This window comes from Lepidochelys olivacea (assembly GCF_965140295.1).
Source record: "Lepidochelys olivacea isolate rLepOli2 genome assembly, chromosome: 5".
In the NCBI taxonomy this organism is placed as follows: domain Eukaryota; kingdom Metazoa; phylum Chordata; order Testudines; family Cheloniidae; genus Lepidochelys; species Lepidochelys olivacea.
The window spans coordinates 39352216-39373260 of record NC_140415.1 but is presented as its reverse complement, the minus strand read 5'-3'; the positions used below and the strand labels follow the sequence as shown (position 1 = coordinate 39373260).

General features: G+C 41.1%; 1 protein-coding gene across 4 annotated transcripts in view; it reads right to left on the bottom strand.

Annotated features, from left to right (window-relative positions):
* The window catches only part of NDUFAF2 (NADH:ubiquinone oxidoreductase complex assembly factor 2), a 131460-nt gene that overhangs the window by 55110 nt on the left and 55305 nt on the right, over window positions 1–21045 (bottom strand). For 3 of the 4 annotated variants that reach the window (XM_084629352.1, XM_084629354.1, XM_084629351.1), the window contains exon 2: window positions 2071–2160. The exons of the other annotated variant lie outside the window; for it this stretch is intronic. In XM_084629352.1, coding sequence (XP_084485478.1) covers window positions 2071–2160 — 90 coding nt within the window. The remainder of the gene's footprint in view (window positions 1–2070; window positions 2161–21045) is intronic. 4 annotated transcript variants of the gene reach the window in all.

The window sequence follows — 21045 nt, the reverse complement described above, 5'->3', positions numbered from 1 at the left end:
CCAGAGAGGAGTGGTCATGCTGCATGTGGCAGGTGGAATTGGGGTGCTGACCACAGCAGGCACAAAAATGAGGCTTCCTCACGCCAAGCATGCAGATGGCTTGAAATGACAGTTCAAACCATGCGACATGCCCCCTCATTTTAACTCTTAAGCTTGCTGCTCTGGGAATCCCTTACCAACACCACCTTAGCACAGATCTCTCTGATATGACTCTTACTGTCGCTCTTCATCATGGCTCTGATGGAATGGTGTCAACTGGGGCACTCTGCTTGGGTGGGTAGGGACTGAGATCTCCCTTCTCTGAAATAGACCCCCACCCTTCTGAAGATAGGGAGCAGTGGGCCATGGAACTGAGGGGAGAGCCCAGACTACACAAAGGAGTGATAGATCCCCCACCAAACCAGCTGCTGTGTGCAGGTCCCCTGTTATTATCACCCCAAGGTGGAAGAATACATTTAAATGGGGTAATAGGATTTAGGATGCCACCAAAATCAAGCTCTGCTTCACTTCGGGAATTCACTAGCTTCCATTAGGCCACTTAATGTAGAAAGACTAACCAGAATCCATATAGGGCTGATCCATCAGCCTGTACCCCTGTTCACGCTACACCCAATCCTTGCTATGCACAGATACACATGAAGTCACCGAGGAACTGAACTCCATGGCTTCCTGAAGGGGCTTCCCAAATCTGGCCTCTCCAATGCAGCAAAACCACACTGATCCTGCTGTGTACGGGGCCCTCTGAACCTATACTAGAGGAGCCAGGATTTGGCCCTTTCCATTTATTTCAGTCATCCATAGTTCCATAACACAACATTTCAGCTGTTAACATTTCAACTGACACAGCACTGAAAAATCCACTTAGCATCATTGTTAATATTTTCGGCTCTTTGAATTATTTTGCACTTTTTCTGTCATAAACAAACAAGGTACACTGCACACCTCTTCTGTTCAAATAATGGATGGGAAACAACGCAGTTGGAATCTGGTCTTCCTATTCCCTGAAAGGCTCTGCATTTAAAAAGAAAATAACTATTACCTATTTATTTTTCCCCATTTCCCTGACCTTCATGCATCCTTCCAATTCAGTGCTGCCATAGTCACAAAGAATTTTTTATGGTAATTACAAGGATGAACAAGTGTGGTGTTAAAAGTGCAAATGCAAGTAATAAAAATGTGGTTGGCCACACTTTTTTTCTTGGAGGCGGAAAGCTAAACACACACCCTTGGTTTGACAATGTTGGAAGTTCTCTCTATTATATATCTTCACCGCAGAGTTAACTCAGGCTCCCATTCAAGTGTTGTCCCTCACCTGGCTTCTCCCCACACAAAAACCTCTGACCCAAGTTTAGATAGTGCTTTCAATGCAAACTAGCAGGCCAATCTTGGGTACAGGCAAAAGCCCAAGTGCTGCTTTCATTCCAGCAGGTAACCTGCCTCCTTTGCTGTGAGGTGCAGGCTAAGCAACTCGAAAGCTGGTAGTCCTCCAATGCCCTCCCACAATTCCCACTGTGTGCACAGAAGCACAGACAAGTGGTCCCACAATTAACTGGGAAAGAATCATAGAGCATCAACTTACTGCAGCACTAAGCAATAGGGACATGTCCCCAGAAGTCCTAGCCGCATACCTGAGCGAGTGCAGACCCAGGAATTTGAGTGTGGCCACTCAGACATGGGCACCAAACACCTGCAGTGAGGACATGCCCTGAAAAGGTTTAGCCCACATATATTCCTTTCAGGGTCATTTGGTCAGATCGCTCCCTCACTCTCAAATATTTTCACAATTGGTTAGAGGAAATCAAAATCATGGTCATGCAAACTATACACACATTTTCATGTACTGACCCATTTCTTAAAGGTAAGCACATCATTTTACTTGTGCTTAAAAGTGGATACTTTCAGAATTCGCAATAGCTGGATAGGCTTACTTTAGTCTTCATGCCTCAAAATGAAAAGATCTCAGGAAAGAACAAATAAAGTTGTAGAGTCAGGTATTCCACTGAATTCAATTTTCAGCATTTTGTACTTTCCAGGTTACATGAAAATAAAAACAAAACCCCAAACATTTACCTTCCCATTCTGTTGGCAAGTCGCCCACTTCATACTTATACTCCTCTTGATTTACAGCTTCTATTATTCTTTTCTCTGGAATGGTCTGTCCTATTAACACAAATAAAGATTACATTTAAAGTATACAGCCAGGTAACATTAACAGCCAAGCAGATTATGCTATGACAAAGTTGCTGCCCCAACACACCCCCTTCTTGACTAGCTGTGGCGTTGCAGCGCCCTTGGTTCAGTTTCCCTCTATTATTCTTTTGCCTTCTCTGTCCAGACCACTTTAGAGTCCTGTGCCATTTCTGGGGCCACACTTCAGGGTTTTGATAAAGGACTGCAATGTATACAAACCACAAACCTTCATCCCCCCCGGGCTCAACTGGCAGCTACCTCATCATAGGTGTGCCTCTGCTGCTTTACATGGTCCTTCTGTGCCTCAATCCATGGCATAATCCAGGAGCTGGCACTCTCCTCCCCTTATCCAGGACATTGGACAAGCTCCAGTTAGGTCTCTAGCTCTATCCTTGCAAAGCCTGACTGATTTTCCCCCTTTTTCCTTCATGGCCTTCCATCAGGCTGCTTCTCAGACAAAGGAAAGTTCCCAAACTCCTCTTCTCTGGAGTTTTCCTCTCTCCAAGTGGGCTCACCCAGCTCTTTATGGAAACAAGCCCTGTACTCCCTGGGCTTTCTTTCTAATCAGGCCTGGCCCACCCTCCAGGTGCAAGGTTAATTGGCTTCTCAGGCCCATATTAACCCTTTCACAGCATATGTGGGGTAAGCATTCAATCACATTTGCTTTCATTTGAACGAATGTTACTTTTTATGTTCACAAATATAAATCAGCCCCACAGACTAAAATAAAGGATCATCGTGTAGAGGGAAAAGATGGCCATTTAGACGTTACAATTCAAACTGCTAAACTTTTTATACGTATTTTTAAAAGTTTAAGATCCCAAGTCATTCACAGATTATGCAACAACTAATCTGAAAACAAAGTATTTCAATATCAGTTCATTGTGCAGTTTTTTCCATTAAGAATGTCACATGGAGGACTGTCTGCTGAGGCTTTCCCATAAACTGTATCTGCCACACTCAAATATCATTAAGGCCCTTAATGGCCAAGGACCAGAATCTTGAAGTGGTTCCATAATCAGATGGGAAGCCAGCGTAGAGTGTGATGTGCTCTGATTAGTCAGATTTGCCTAGAAGGCAGGCCATAGCATGTTGTACAAGAGGTAACTTCCATGTTCCTTTCATCAGCTGCAGAAAAAGCACTTTGCTAAGTATATTTCCCCATATAAAATAAATGGAGCAGTAAGTCCAATTGTGGGGAAATGAGAGAGGAGGAAAGCCATCATGAGCCTCTAAAGGTTGAGTATACGCAGGAATTCCACATATAATGACAAATGCAATTAGTTTGACTAATATGGGATCTGTGGGAAGAAGCAAGATTGTGAAAGGAGTTCTGAAAATACAGCATCTGCATGGAGACAGAGCTAAGGTTTTAACATGTTGTCTAGTGTTTGGTGGTTGTTCTATGTAGTGATACAGGCCATTGGGTGGAGGCGAGTATTAATTTCCTTGTTTTTGTGGTAGATATATTATGAGTAGAGCAACCTTCACGGATATAAAGCACAGGGTGTCTTTTTGTTTCATCTTGAAAAGATATTAGCCTTGAGTCAGTATATCTCTGAGTATTGAAGATATTTTTCTCCACTTCCTTGAAGGTGGTGGTGATTTGGTGTTGTAGTTAAAAGGACAGCTTTTTAAAGAACAGCTGCTCAGACATGTTGCAGTCTTGGCAGAGATAGAATAGTGGGCTGCGTGTAGAGGACATAATCAAAGGTGCATACTGAATGTAATTCAGCACATGGCTATCACCAGCCCATATGTGATCCACGTATATTACATAGCTATATAAAGTTTACATACATGACAAATTATACATTTTGAACTAAACATGTTTCTTCTATTAGATAATCCTGATCCATGCTTTCATAAAACAAAAGTAACGCAATACTGAGGTTCCTTCCTCCAATATTCATCCTTTGTACAATACAGGCTAGTCTTGTAAGAATCAGATCCTGGTGCCAAACTCTGAAAATTACTTCTTGTCAGGGTTCCCTCCCCACTCTGAACTCTAGGGTACAGATGTGGGGACCCGCATGAAAGACCTCCTAAGCTTATTTCTACCAACTTAGGTTAAAACTTCCCCAAGGCACAAATTCTTTGCCCTTGGAGGGTACACTGCCACCACCAAGTGATTTAACAAAGAATCAGGGAAAGGACCACTTGGAGTTCTTATTCCCCCAAAATATTCCCCCAAGCTCTTACACCCTCCTTTCCTGGGGAGGCTTGAAAATACTATCCTAACCAATTGGTTACAAAGTGACCACAGACCCAAACCCCTGGGTCTTAGGACAATAGAGAAATCAGTCAGGTTCTTAAAAGAAGGATTTTATTTTAAAAAAAGGTAAAAATCACCTCTGTAAAGTCAGGATGGAAAATAACTTTACAGGGTAACAAAAGATTCAAAAACACAGCATAACTTACCCTAGGCTTAGTTTCAAAGTTACAAAAAACAGGAATAAACCTCCCTCCAGCAAAGGAAAAATTCACAAGCAGAACAAAAGATAAACTAACACACCTTGCCTGGCTTTTACTTACAATTTTTGTAATATGAGAGACTTTTAGGATGGTTAATAGCAGAAGGAGTTTCCTGACCTGATGTTTCTCTGCTTCCCAAGAGAACACACAAAGCAAAGCCTTCTCCCCGCCCCAAAGATTTGAAAGTATCTTCTTTCCCCATTGGTCCTTTTGGTCAGGTGCCAACCAGGTTATTTGAGCTTCTTAACCCCTTACAGGTAAGGGAGGAATTCTAGGTTACCCTTAGCTGTATGGTTATGACACTTCTCAAAGTCATTGTTTTGAGGAATCACCATGCCATTGGGTTGGTGGCTTTTACATCTTTTCTGCATCTGTGATGTGGATAGGATGCTACTCAACGACAAAAACTGTCTAGTTTGCTTTGTCTCTTGGTTTTCTTTCAGCGGACTTTTGCTTACAAGTAATTCACATATTTATCTACTGAAGAAAGATCATACAGAAGGCTTTTGGGATTTAAAATTAAGGCCTTTTATAGGTTACAGAGGCACTTCTTCATAATCAGATACTGATTTTTTGGGGCAGAAATTGCCTTTAAGCTATTCCATTTCCTAATATAAAGCCTGCTTGCACAAATTTGTAGTTATTTTTTTAAATGAATCAGAAATAACCTTTCAGTAATAACTATATCCGCTTTGCTGTGCATGAAACTGTGCATTTATTGTAAAGTGCTTTCACATAAATTTTGTGATGAGGACATCATTACAGTAGTACAAGAAACTTCCCTTGCAAGGGTACATATGTGAAGCAAACACAAGTACCTATTCAAGTGTCACAGTTTAATATCCTATAGTTTAAATTTCAAAACGAACCCAATCTTCATGTGACAATAATAGATCTTAAACACAAATGACATGGGCTGCTAATCGCATGCATTAACTGCGATTAATTTACACAAAACAAATTAACTAGATAAAAAGTCACGATTAATCACAGTTTTAATTGCACTGTTAAACAATAATGGAATACCAATTTAAATTTATCATAAATAAATTTGGATTTTTTCACATATTCAAATATATTGATTTCAATTACAACAGAACATACAAAGTGTACAGTGCTCACTTTATACTATGTTTATTACAAAGATTTGCACTGTAAAAAAGGTAAACAAGAGACAGTATTTATCAATTCACCCCATATGAGTCCACTCAGTCTTACTTCTTGTTCAGCCAATCACTAAGACAAAACAAGTTTGTTTACATTTATGTGAGATAATGTTGCCCCTGCTTCTTATTTATGACACCTGAAAGTTAGAACAAGCATTGGCATGGCACTATTGTAGCCAGCGTAGCAAGGTATTTACGTGCCAGATATGCTAAACATTCATATGCCCCTTCATGCTTCGTCTTGTAGTTCTAAAGTTTTACATTGTTTTGTTTTTGAGCATGGTTATGTAAAAAATAATTATGCATTTGTAAGTTGCAATTTCACAATAAAGAAATTGCACTATAGTACTTGTATGACGTAGCTCAAAACAGAATGGCTCAACTATTGCAAAAAAACTCATGCTACTGGTTTATTCTTCTGGGAGCCAATAAAAATCCTCTTTGCATATGGTTTTAAGAAGTCAGTATCACCTTGTTCTTAAGGTTTTATTGACTACTCAAGATAGTGTTTTAATTTTTCCAATACATTTTTACTCACTGTTTATAAAGTAATCATTTGAAAAAGAGATTTTGGTGCCAAGCTTCTAAGTACATATACTAGACTTAATCATGAAAGGTGCACTGAACCTTGGCTATATAAAGTGACACAAGGAGTGAGAGCAGAAATCTGGGACCCTTCAGCAGTCACCATCAAAATCACAAGCTTCTGCTACTTGAGCTTTCAGTGGCTGTGAAATATCAGCAGGTTATGTAGTCACTGAAACCAGCCACTAGAGGGAGACAAATCAAACATTAGGCCAATTCATTACATTGAGTCTCTGCAACTGCCATCCACACGAAAGGGAACTGAAGTGCTCATCTGATCTCAGATCAGACCTCTTGTTTGTTATTATAGGGAAGTTAATGAGCCCTGCTAATACTTTATTAATTTTATTTTTTGGAAAAAGTAGCCTGGAAAAAACAAAATCATCTTGACCTTTCTAACAGATAAGAAAAGAGAAGTTAGACTGTATTTAGTGGCTATTAACCTATCCAATATTTCAGAAAACACTGGAATAAAGTTCAAGCAGAAATCTTAAAAAAGTGTTCCAATTAACTGGATGTTATGTTATCTGAAAGGAAGTCAGAAAGTCAGCTATATTCACTAATAAATTATATCATCAGAGGTTGTTAAAATCATAACTAGTGCATCACAACTTTCAACAGTTCCTTCTTACCACCCATAGCTGGAGAGAGAGAGAGAGAGAGAGAAAGAGAGCTGTGCAGTTCTTAACCTCACAGTTCTTCAAAATCCTTGGACTTTGTGGTTCTAGTTGTATATAGTTAGTAGTACCCTAGTATTAGTGTTAGTTAGCTTAGTTAAGTGTTCTTCCCTGGTGATGCCCTCACCAGGGTTGAAAATGGCCATTGCGTGTAGGGGGGCTATCCCCAATGACACTCACACAAGATGCTTGCTCTGCTTAGGTGTGGCTCATGTCAAAGAACAGTTTCAATCTATAAATCATTCACAAAACCGACTCAGGTGGCTAAAGACCTTCACCTGAAGCAGCACCTGCTCAAGCAGGCCCTGAGGCCTGCCTCATATCAGAGGCTGCCCTCGACTTCGGTGAGTGGTGCTGGCTCACACTCTGCAGCCTCTCCAAAGAGGTGCAGAAATCACTCTCCTTCGAGTGTGCCAAAAAAAAAAAAAAAAGTCTCATATAACCAACTGGGACCACTCTAGGCCTCGTGGAGACTCTTCTTCCTCCAGGAGCATGGCTGCTGCTGCCACGTGGGATGTAACAGGCCCTTTCAACCGCCCCCTATTACTGTGCAGATACCTCCTCCTCACCTTCCCTCATGTCCCTCCTCATGAGATATTGCTTTTAGAGCAGGTCCACTCTTCATTGACTTTGGAGTGGTGGAGAAGGTTCCTGTGGAGCACCGGGGTCAAAGTTTTTATTCCCGGTACTTTCTGGTTCCCAAATTCAAAGGAGGAGTAAGGCCTATTCTCGACCTCTGCAACCTTAACAAATGTGCTAGGTACCTGAGGTTCCGTATGGTCACCTTACCAGCTATTGTCCCCGCATGGACTTAGAATGACTAGTTTACTGCACTAAGAAGTCAATGTTGGTCCCCACTCAGAAAATCGAGGTCACTGATGCCTTAATAGACTCTACAAGTTTCAGAGCGGTTTTGCCAACTGACCGTTTCCAGACAATTTGCCACCTTTATCTTGGTCTCCAGTCTAAATCTTCCACAACAGTTCAGATGTGCCTGAGGCTTTTGGGCCACATGTCTGAATGCAAAAAGGTGGTTCAATTTACCAGGTTGTGCCTTCACCATTTTCAAATGTGGCTTATGACAGTTGTCTGTCCTACCCTATGCCCCTTTTAAACAGGTTGGTCCGCCTCCTTCCATTGATCCTGGACTTCTCACACTGGTGGATGGTTCAGGAGAATGTATGTCAGGGTATTCACTTTGTGTGGCTCTTATCAACCAGGACTGTTGTCACCACTGCCATCCTGATAGGTTGGGGAGCACATCTGGGGTTGCTGAAGGTTCAGGGTTTGTGGTCAAAGCAGGAAGCTTCATTGAATCTCATTGTGCTGGAGCTCGAGGTTATCTACAATGCCTGTCATGCTTTCCTAGATCATATCAAGGGTTCAGTTGTTCACACACTTATCAACAATACCACCACAATGTATTATGTCAACACGCAAGGGGCACACACTCCAGGGTGCTCAGCCAAGAGGCAATCGGGCTGTGGCAGTTCTGTATTGAAGAGTTTCACTCAGATAGCTCATCACTTGTCCGGGGTTCAAGAATCTTTTCATGGACAATCTCAGCCGGAATTTTTCCATGAGTCACGAGTGGTCCCTGCAGTCCACTGTTCTATGAATCATCTTCACATCTTGAGGCATCTCAATGATTGACTGGCTCGCTACAAGGCACAACAGGAAATATCTGTTCCGGTTTCAAGGGGGTCTCAGTCCAGGCTCCCTGATTGACGCCTTCCACCTGAGCTGGCAATTGACTCTCCTGTATGCTTTGATTCAGCCTCTTCCTATATCCTTTCCTCTCCACCCGACCTGCTCATGCAGAATCATGGTTGCACTTTGTATTGGCCACTCAGCTCCCAGCATTTTATGGCATGGCTGCTCTGTGGTTAAATGCGGAGGAAGAGCAATGTTTGGTGGCTGTTCAAGAGACGCTACTTAGCAGCAGAAAAACCTCTACCAGAATGGCCTATTTGGCAAAATGGACGTGGTTTTCAACATGGTCATTGGCCTGCAGAGGTCAGCCAATGTTGGCTTGTATCCAGGACATCTTGGAGTATTTGCTGCATCTTCAGTCATCAGACCTTATGCTTAACTCATCCGGAGGTTCTCTCAAACTTCCATCTGTCCATTCATAAAAGATTGGTGTTTTCCAACGTGATGATTTAGGGAGTCTTAAAAGGAATTCTTCACCTCTATCTCCTGGTGCGGGACCTGTTTCCCTTGTGGAACTTTAGAACAGTCTTGGCGGTTCTGATGGGACCTCCATTCGAGCCTCTGGCATTCTGTCTCTTTCCTCTCATGTCAAAAAACTGCATTGCTTGTAATAACATATGCAAGGAGAGAGAGAGAGTTGCAGGCTTTGATGGCACAGCCTCCTTACCTGCAGTTCTCCAAAGACAAAGAGACATTGCAGCCACACCTAAAATTCATGTTTAAAGTGGGGTCTCAGTTTCATTTGAATCAGGCGGGATATTTCTCTGGGTTTTTTCCTATGCTGAATTCATCCTTGGAGGAACAGTGCCTTCACACATTAGATGTCAGTGTCTGAACTTCTACATGGACAGCACTAAACCCTTTCAGGCTTTGCCGCATCTGTTTGCAGGGCCGTCCCTAGCTATTCTGGTGCCCTACGCAGGCCCCAGGGGTGGCGTGTGGGGCCCCAGGCCTCTGCGGAGGGTAGCGGGGGAGGAACAGGCCCCAGGCCTCCAAAGGGAGGGAGCAGGGGGGCTGGCCGGCCCCAGGCCTCTGTGGGGGGAAAGCAGGGGGACTGGAGCAGCACGCAGCTCCTGGCGCCCTACGCAGCTGCGTACTTTGCAAATGGGTAAGGACGGCCCTGCCTGTTTGTGTTCTATGCAGACCATATGAAGGGACAGGCAGTCTCCTCACAATCTTTAACTGGATAACTTCCTGCATCAAGACTGCATAAGAAACAGCTTCAGCCTCTCTATGGGTGCGAGCTCATTCAAAAGGATACTGCTTGTGAGTGACCTGAGCTGAATACACGGCTGCATCTACTCAAAGAAGAAGAAACAGTTACTTACTGTCGCTGTTTTACTTCAAGATATGATGCAGACATTCATTCTATGACCCACCCTCCATCCCCTCTGCTTCGTAGTCTAGTCTCTGGGAGTTGGGTGAGAAAGAACTGAGGGGGGTCATGGTGCTGCCTCATATAGCGAGGAGGGGCTAGGGCTGCGAGATGTGAGTGCTGCCCCTCAACGGGTACTGCCAGGTAAAATTCTTCAGGTTCAGCGTGCTGGGTGCACACACTCCTAAGTGGAATACATGTTTGCATCAGGTCTTGAAGAACCACAATTACTGTAAGTAACTGTTCCTTAGTGATTTACTCAGCTTCCTTAAAAAAAAAAAAACCTGTAATGCCTGTACCATAACTAACAGCTATATTCCCTCCCAATGATTGAACTGCCTTTACTTTCAATTAAACAAATGTGTAAAACTACCTGTAACAGAAGTAGTTTGAAGACATAACATACATTGCAGAGCCCATACAGTGTATTTTACTCCCTTTTCTTTGCTTATAAAATCAGCCATTCATATCTGTAATAAAGTTTTCTAGCTTGCCACAAACTCCACAGAATTTATGATTTAGGGGAGTGTTGTTTATGCAGGGCTGTAGTTCAGGTGCCTTAGATATTCCCTTTTATTTATCTATTAAATTATTTAAGCCTTTATGTTTAATATATCAAATCCTACTATTTAATCAAGCTTCTGGCACATACACAGTACCCCTTACTGCAATGTTTCATAATAAATAAGCCTGCGCTCCCAGCCAGGGAGGCTAACCCCCAGCTCCTCCCCTGCTGTCCCCCATCCCCTGCAGCCTCAGTACACTGCGCTGCCGGCGCTCTAGCCTGCCACTCCTGCCAGGCACAGCGGCGGTGTGCCTGTGAGCTCCTGCCACTCTGAGCAGCATGGTAAGGGGGCCAGGAAGGGATGGATAAGGGGCAGGGGGTCCAAGGGGGCAGTCAGGGGAGAGGGAGCGGGGGACGGTTGGATGGGGCGGAGGTTCGGGGGGGGGCGGCAATCAGGGTATGGGGAGCAGGGGGTTAGATAAGGGGTGGGGGAGCAGAGGGTGGGATCCAGGCTGTTTGCGGGAGGCAGAGCCTTTTTTGCAACCCCGATGTGGCCCTCAGGCCAAAAAGTTTGCCCACCCCTGCTCTTAAGGGTTGGGTAGTTAAGAATTGATGTGAATCGGTGAGGGATTGGGGGAACATAATAATTAAGGACTAAACCAGAAGAGAGGGGGAAAATATTAAATAAACTATTTACCATAATTCAATACAAATAGTGAGTTAAAAAAGAAAATAGTAAATTTATTTATTATTTTAATCGAGCTGCTTCCTTTTGCCTGCTTGTGCATGTTGTCTCTTTAGATCACTAGCTCTTTGCACAGGGACCTGTCTTCTTACATTTCCACTAAGCACTCAGAATATGGGTGATGCATGTAAAACTCTATATGCATGATTTATGTAAGTACTGTCATTGAACAGAGCCATTGCACTAATTTGGACTGCAAGAATCACTGACACTGGTGATAGAGTAACAGGCTCTGATACTGATGCAACCAATTAGCTAAGAAGAGAAGAATCAAAGATGACCAAAACATATGAATTTGTTTAGTAATGTGTTATCTAATCTTCTGAGGTGCTAAACACCTGCAACTCCAACTGAAATCAATAGTAGCTGTGGGTGCTCAGCACTTCAGGGTCAATTCTTTAGGCCTCTGCTCCAGCAATGGAGTTTGCCATTGACTTTAATGGGAAGATCTGATCCTGGTAAAAAACTGCATACCCTTAAGGGCAGTGGGGCTGAGGTCACTCAGCTTTACAGGTGATGCTCAGCACTTTTTAGGATTGGGCCCTGTATGAAGTGGTTGAGCAGTACTCTGACTTTGAGCTAGTTAACCCAGTTTCCATTATTAGGAACTACAATCCCAGCAAGTTATTTTAGATTGATGAATGCAGAGTCAAGCACTTGGAAATGCTAATGTAATGTGTGTGCCACTTCGCTTTCCATTGCTGGTCCGTAATTTACAAAACATATTTCTGACTGATTGAACAATCAAGTATTCTAAAGTGAAATCACCAAAAATTTAACAATTTCAGTCAGAATTATGACAGTTGTGTTTTAATGTCTCTGAATTGTTCTTTTAAAAGCAGACAAGCATCTTGTCTAAAATTAAACAAGCTTAGAGATGGGAGATATGGAAAACTCATGTCTTCAGATTTATTTACAATATATTTGAGATTTGAATACTGTAATTAACTCACTGTATTTTACAGTGAAATATTCCAACAAAAACTAAGCATCTCCTGGTCTATGGAATGATTAGAGGAAGAGAGAAAACTCTGTATTTTCCCCTTTTTACAGAAAAGCATAGGGTCAAAACTTCCCAACATTTAAGTCAATGAGAGTTTTGCCACAGAATTAAATGGGATCAAAATAAACAAGATCAGGCCACAACCTGAAATCTGGAGCACAAGAAGCCTCCTAAGCAAAGGATTAGTGTTAGGATTATTATTTATTGAGTTATAAACAAAGTTTTGCAAGCTTCAGAATACTCTATAGAAACATGCATTGACATTTCTTCCATCACTGAAATGGAGTCAACTCTTGGGTGAAATATAACAGCCTTTATAACAGCACCAGCAATGTTACACAGTCATTTAGAAACCTGAAAAGTAATGTCTTATTTGACAGAAAGCTAGCTATAGAAACAAGTTTATTAGAACATCTGTGTTCTGGGGCATGATCAAAAACTTCATCGTTCTGTGGATGTAGAGACCCCTGGACTGTACGGTAGACTTCACATATGAATTCTGAGTTGGTATCTCACCATTGCTGTTGGGAGTTCTTGAAAGTGTGAAGAACAAGAATCTTCAATGTGAATGTGCACACCGGCTTGATGGGCTTCACGTTTTACCTAGTAGCTCAAGAAGTGCTCTTATAGGGCTGGCTATATGCTTGTCCTTGGCTTTGGGTTAACTATATCAATAGTATAATCAGTCTTGTTGAACAGATCACCCATCCCCTTTGGCATTTCAATGCCAAATATAGAGGGGCTATTCCACATCTATATCAATGCCACAGTCCATTTTCTCATACCCTCAGCAAGTATGAGGAATCTCATGGATTTTTAGGGTTTTCTTATTGGCACTGTGGCACGTCTGATCGCCTCATTTTGAACCAGAGTAAATTCACTCACCAGCAGGTACTATAGGCTTTTAAGGGGCTCTCAACTCCCTATTCCCTGGCTGTCTGCTGTGCATGGAGTCCATAATCATTTAATAGTGACCTCAGAGTTAAAAAAAAGTAGCTAGGGCCAGAGTCTGGAGAGGAGGTAGCTTGGCAGCTGCCTGTTATCCTTAATACAAGGGTTTTATGTGGACAAAAGATAAAAGCTATAATATTCAAAGATGTTACTTCTGTTGTTCTCAGCCATGGCCTCAGAGTAGAACAGCCCAGCAGACATCATGTGGGTAGCAAGTGTTCTGATTAATCTTAAGTGCCCTATTAGTGACCTTGACTGACTACTGTGTTGAGTTTGTTAATTATTTACAAATGAGATGTATAGGATGTGGGCTCATCTCCAGGAATTTGATTATGAGAACCACAAGTTCCAAAATTATGTCCTTTTGGTGGGTGGGGCTCAAAATAGTTTCTGAAGAGATGGATGTCCATGACCATCTGTCACTGAGATAGAAATCAGGCGATTTTTCTGGGAGACAATCTGGAAGATACAGACTCTTCTCTAAGGAAATGTTCCACATGCCATCAACAATCTGTCAAATTATTTTGGGCCATGGGGATCAAAGAATTTAAATGTAGATATTCATTCTGAGACTTACATTATTTCTGAGTTGCTAGTCATGTCTAACTACTAGATATGCTACTAGGAGATAGACAAGCCATAGAATTCTCAGCATCCAAAGGTTCTTCCAGTCTTTCCACCTAAATATAAGGGCAAAGGAGGAGGAACTGGGGAGTCACACTTGGTCCTGACCAAAGGGAATTAGGAACACAAATCCTGAAGAAGTTTTATTCTTTTTTTTGTTTTTTACCCTCCACTTCTGCCCAGATTCTACGATCAAATGGAGCTTGAATTCCAGGATCTATGGAGGCATTCACTAATCTTTAAACAAACCTATTTTTACAACTCTTGAAATGTCTTCAGCCTATAAAACCACTGAGCCATTTAAAATTCAAAACAAGCTAAAAGCCACATTTGGTAACTTTGAAGGCCTCTGAAAGGATGCCTGTGACTGGATGTATGCTTGTATTCACATCCTAAACATATTGTAAAAATGTTTGTACAAAATATGCCTTGTGAAGCTGAGATAGTCTATACTATTATGGTCACGACTTTTACAAGACTCCGATAAAATTTTGTACAAAGTATGCCCTGTGTGAGCTATCATTTGAAAACTCAATCTGCTGAACATTATTGTTCTGGAAAAAAAGTGTGTATCAACATTGTGAATAAAGTTATAAGTTTCTACTATACAACATTGCTAGAGTTAGAAAGGCAGGCTCAAACCAGTTCTGCAGAGACAAAGACACACTGGCTCCCCCAGCCACATAGAAACATAATTAACTGGACAAACACCTAGTTACAATGGGTATTCCTTGGCAGGAAGGAAGGTGTGCATAAGAAATTTACATTGCATCACATGAATATTTCAACCTCACATCTACAAGAGGTGGCTTGTTACCTACACCCCAGTTGGGGGTAATCCTCGAAGAAGGGAGAGGGATATAAATATGAGAGACCGTGACCTCCAACTCACCTCTCCCCCTCCCATCTCTCTGCTCATTACATTAACGACTATCAAAGAGCTGAACTAAAAGGGAGTGGTCCCAGGCTGGAAGGAGACCCAGTCTGTGAAATTTACAGCAGCGTATGGTGAGACAAAACCTTTGCTTTTAAAGCTAAGTTAGATATTAGCTTGTGTATTACTCTTATTTTCTTTTGTAACCAATCCTGACTTTTACGCATCAATACTTCTAATCACTTAAAATCTATCTTTCTGTAGTTAATAAACTTATTTTATTGTTTTATCTTAACTGGTGTGTTTGGATTAAAGTGTGTGAGGAAACAATTTAGGATAACAAGACTGGTGCATGTATCATGTCTATTGATGAAATGATGGACTTTCTACAAGTGTGCATTGTTCAGTAGCATAATGGACAGTTCAAGATGCACATTTCTGGGGGAACAAAGATGGAACTGAGAATTTGTGGATGTTGTCCTGTATGTAATTCATGAGTAACTGGTCAGAGTGCTCATGTATTTAGCTGGGAGTAAATCTGCATGCTGAAGGCTGTGTGAGTAGGCCACGTGTGACTGTTCTGACTGCAAAACTGTGTAAAAGGCATCCCAGGTTAGAGAGTAAAGGGGGCACCACTGTTCAACAGTGAAGATGGTATCCTGGGGAATGTCACAGAGCTATTATTTGAAAACTAATAACTCACTGGTCAATAATATTATGGTGAAATGTATGTAGTAATGTTGTGTGTAAAATTATGAAATCCCTCCTAAATATAATATTAATAGGGCATGTTCAAACTCACGTAGCAACAATTAAGCCAAATGGGTCAAGCAGGTCTTAAAACAAATGGATGTGTGTTTACTTCAAATTTACATATACATTGTAAACAGAGTCCTCAGACAATGGAAGGGGAAGGCAGGGGACAAAGGGTATCTGCATTTCAGCAAACAGGGCCGAGAAAAAACAACAAGACTTTTCACCAGAAGACTTAATGCTGCCTGGCTCTCAGAACTTTTACCTAGAAATCACACTGAAGAACTTGCATTTGAAAGGGGGGAAATGAACTATAAAAGTGAGGGGGAAAACACCCCAAGACACCCCTCTCTCTCTCTCTCTCCCTGTCCATCTCCCCCTTTACACCTAAGATGACAAAGGAAACAGCTACTGGACTTTGGGGGAAGGCTCCTGACCTGAAAAGTTTGGTCAGTAATGCTGTTGGAAGGATATGGTAAGGATTTTACTTTAAATCAAGTCTAGTTTGTTCAGCACTAGGAAGCATTTTACCTTTATTTTTCTTGTAACCATTTCTGACTTTTTATACCTAATTACTTGTATTCACTCAAAACCTCTTTTTAGTTAACTAAACTTGTTTTATTCTTTAACTGAAATGAAGTTAAATTGTTTGGGTAACTCCATTTAAGGTGGCAAGTTGTTGAGAATTGCAGTGGGAAGCCAATCCAGAGTTTGGTGCAATAAATTAATTCATAAAATGAGTAGCAAGCAGACACATAGGCAGACCCATCAATAAACTGAACCTGGTGTAATATCCATATATGAGAAGGCTTTTAAGATTTTTGGTGTGACTATTCCCTATTCTTATTTCCCTAGAAGACAACAATCAATGTGTTGATTGAATCATTGGCTGAAATATATATAGCATCTATGAAGAGTAGGCAGAGAACTGTTATACATTCCATTTTGAATAGCAATTTCTTTTGAGCATGAGGTAAGAACAATAAATACTTTTGATATCAATATCAAACCTGTGCTCTCTCGGTGCCAGGAGAGCCTGGGAGGATGACGGTGCTGGCAGGGGGTTGGGTCCCATACTGCTCCTGAGAGTTAGTGGCGGCGGACCTTTTAAGGGGCTAGAGGCCCCAGCCGGGGAGGAATGAACACGTGGCTCCAGAGTAGCCTGGCCCAGGTCCCTTATTAGATGACCCTTGGGCCTTCTTGCTCGGTGCCGAGGAGCTGTGCTTTTTCGTTTTCGTCTTAGGCACTGGCAATGGGGAGCAGTGCCAGGAGAGCCTGGTGCCAGTGGCACGCCCTGGTGGGATGGCTCAGAAGCTGGGCAAAGGGCAAACTCCATAAGGAGAGCCCTCAAAAATGAACGTCATGCTCCCTCTGGGTTCTGGGCCGGAGGTTCTTACAGATCTAGCAGCAATCCTTGATGTGTGATTCCCCCAAGAACTGAAGGCAGCTGCTATGGGGGTCACTCACAGGCAAAGGCCTGTTGCAGTCCATGCAGGGCTTAAATCAGTGAGACCAGGGCATGCCCCGCCCGGGGCGAAGTCCCTGCTGGGACTAACTTCTAATTATCAACTATACTTAACTACTTAACTAATTACTGTGAACAAAACTATTTACAAAGGCCCTAAGGCTCGAAGTCAGTAAGACAAGAAAAGACGCTAGCCCTTGCTAAGCACCTTACTAACCACCATGGGCGCTAAGAAGGAACTGAGAGGGCATAGCGCCGGTGGTGCCTCATATACCACCTCATGAGTGTGGCTGTCCAGAGGGCGCCACAGCCAACCCTCCGGATACAGCTAAGGCAAAAATCTCCAATGACCGCGCATGTGGACATGCACACACCTAGAATGGAACTGACATGAGCAAGCACTCGAAGAAGAATGTTATCTGCTTTGAAACTCATTTCAGATCTCACCCATTACATGAGTGGGATGTGAAAGTTGTCCTGCACACACCATACCTTTGGAAACTGCAGAGATTCAGGATTACCATGCAAATATACACAACTGACCTAAACACAATTCTCAATTTAGAAAGGGTTATTACTTTCCCTATCAGCACAGATTTGAGCTTGGCACTTTGCTTCTAGATATAGTGTTTGTCATCATTTTTAGTACATATACATGAGTCAGAAAAGAGCCCAAGTACTTCTGTTTTCCTACTGAACACATTAAGTGATTATAATACATTTACAATGCTGCAAATAATTATATCACAAAACATTAACTAGTCAAAACAAAGAATTAGCCAATTGCATTCCATAACTTTTTTCACACCAATTATATGTTTAATATTTTGTGCTATTTGAATGTGAATGTAATGCCTGTAATGACTGCAGTGAGGACTGAAGTCCTTGGCTTTTATGTAGGCACAAAGAAATAGTGCTTTTCAGGAAGTTTGCTGTACATCAGAGGCACTGAAGTGTTAAACTGAAGTAATAATTCTGTTTATTGTATTTTGTTTTGAGACACAGATTCCCTCAGTGGACAATGAGATCTAAAACCTCTTTGTTAAGACTGCTTGTCTTTCTAGTCTCAACTATGCTCTTGTTTGGAATGCAGTGAGAGCTACTCAAATCCAGTTTTCAAACATGTAAGTCACAGTGTTTGCTATTTTCTGCTCTTTGAAAAGCTTCTGACACTATTCCGTCTCAGCAAAAACAATGTTGCGCCTAATAGATACTACACTTTTAACATAAAAATCACTGTTAAGTAAATGAATTCCATAATGTGCTTACTACAAACACACAGTACTGCAATTCCTTTTTCAACAGAGGTTTAAATAATGTAAGTACACTTTTTAAAATCCTGATGGATCCTCAGCACTCTGGCATGTGGTAGCTTTATCCTAACTGCCTTTTTTATTTATTTATTTATTTTTGGCTTGCCTATCCACTGCAAGAAACAGTTTTCTACCAATTACTGTCACAGTATGAATAAATCCAAGACAAAACTACTGAATATTTTCTGTAAATTTATCAAAAACCTGCATAAAATGGGGATTTAGCATGTATAAAGGGAATTTAGAAAGCAGAGAGGAGGTTTACAATACCTTGTAGTCTATAAATAAAGACACAATGTATGAAGATAAACAAAAAGGCAATCATGCAAGGAAGAGAAATGGGCAAATGACAGTGAGAGTATGAATTGCAAATGAAATGAAAAGGAAGTTACAGCTGGAGAGAACATCAATTAAGCAATATGACCCAACACAGCAGTGTTATGGTCTGGTTTGGATGATGAATTGCATTTCAATTATAATTAATTTGCAAAGACTCATTTAACAATTTACTTTTTCAGAATAAAGTCAATTATTAAAGCTGGTTGTACAAATATTCTCAAGGAGCTGAACCTATTTCTGCTTTTATAAAAAGTTTAAATCCATTTTATAAAAAGTAGTTTATTGGTTTGAAATTTGTAAAGAAATTCAGTAGTGTTCAGATCTTACACATTTACAGCTACGAATGTACAATATTTTAGTATAAACTAACTGAGGGCATAATTTAAATATTTTTAGTTCACCTCTTTCAGATATACAGTGTAAAGAACAGTTTTGGGGGGAAATAATATTTTTCCCCATGAAGTTACTAAAGAATCTTATATATAAATTTCTTTAATATAAATTAAAATAATTGTAATAAGATTAAATCTAAAATATTTTGGAAGTTTCCTTTTCCCAACAACGGGGTTTGTTTTTTTGTTGGTCTGGAGTGAAATTTGACCATTTAAAAGTAGTCACTATCAAACTAAAATATAGCATGCCTTTTCATTGGTCTTCAGGCAATCATATCATTAAGCAAACATCACTTCCAGAAAAAAATACTAGTAACTGAAAATGTTGAATTAACTAAAAATATTGTGTCCTAATATGACACCTTAAAGTGCAATCCTAGATAAACAAAAAAAGTAGCAAGTACATATTAAGGGTACATATTAACTTTCAAGAAAATTAAAGTTAAAAGCAAACTGTTATAAAGCCATGAATTAGTAGTTAAGGTTGAACTTCTCAGATAAAGGTTTTGGGTTTTTTCATTTAAAACAATACATCCGAGTTCTGGATGGGAGAAAGTTTCCCCACAATGTAGAGATGCTAGACCAGGGATCTCAAACTCAATTTACCTTAGGGCCAGTGCCAGTCCTCAAATCCTCCCAGAGGGCCAATAATGTCACTGAAGATGGTGTTCAAAAAAGAAAACGTTTATATTGTATTTTTTATTTCTAAGAAATTCAAAATAAAAAAAATATGTCATACAACTTTGTACAATTCTTTGACTGCCAGAGAGTTAACGTTTGCCAAACACCAGGCAACGCTTCAGTTCTGCCAGTTTGTTGACGTTTGGCCTCTGTGACTGAGCCCTTGAAACCTTCAGGATTGCAGCAAGGTGTGCATCAGATAGTTGTGTTCGGTATTTTGACTCATTTATATTCATTGTGGAAAAAAAGTGACGCTACCTCCATGGCTGACTCTGCCCAGCAGCTAGTGATGGTATCTCTGTCCCTCTCCCCCAGCCAATGGGAGCTGCGGAGGGCGGCGCCGGCAGCAGACATTGCTGGCAGCATGTCTGCAGCCCATGGAGGAGAGACTCACGCAGCGTGGAGGTTCTTGGGTCGCAGATGGCCCGCGGGCCAGGACTTGGAGACCCCTGTGCTAGACTGTTCCATAGATGGCAGCTAGCCTTTGATTATAAAACCAGTTTTGACCTCTATATACTGTATAACTACAACCAATCCACCTGGAATTTCCAATCCTTAAATATTTAATGCCAGGATAATTACTTCCTGGAAAAATTACCAGACAAAATATTGGGGAGACATGGCAGGGTGCTTTTTGTCTTAAATATAAAATGAGAACTTGTTTTTGGCTATTATCCAGACATTTTTCCCTCATGTACAAAAACTTGATTTAGAAGTTTTTTTTTTTTTTTTAAATCTGATTCATCGATTCCAAGGCTAGAAGAGACCACTGTGATCATCTGGCCTGACTTCCTGTACAACACAGGCTACAGAACTTCCCCCAGAGGATTCCTAGACCATGTCTTTTAGAAATATATCCCATCTTGATTTTAAAATTGCCTGTGATGGAAAATTCACCATTATCCTTGGTAAATTATTCCAGTGGTTAATTACCCTCACTGTTAAAAAATGTTCACCTTATTTCCAGTCTGAATTTGTCTAGCTTCAGCTTCCAGACATTAGATCATGTTCCATCTTTCTCTGCTAGCAAGAAGAGCCCATTGTCAAATATTTGTTCCCCATGTAGGTTCTTACGGACTGTGATAAAGTCATCCCTTCACCTTGTCTTTGTTAAGCTAAATATTTTGGGCTTCTTAAGTCTATTGCTGTAAGGCATGTTTTCCAGTCCTTTAATTATTCTCATGGCTCTTCTCTGAAGCCTGTTCAATTTATCAATCTC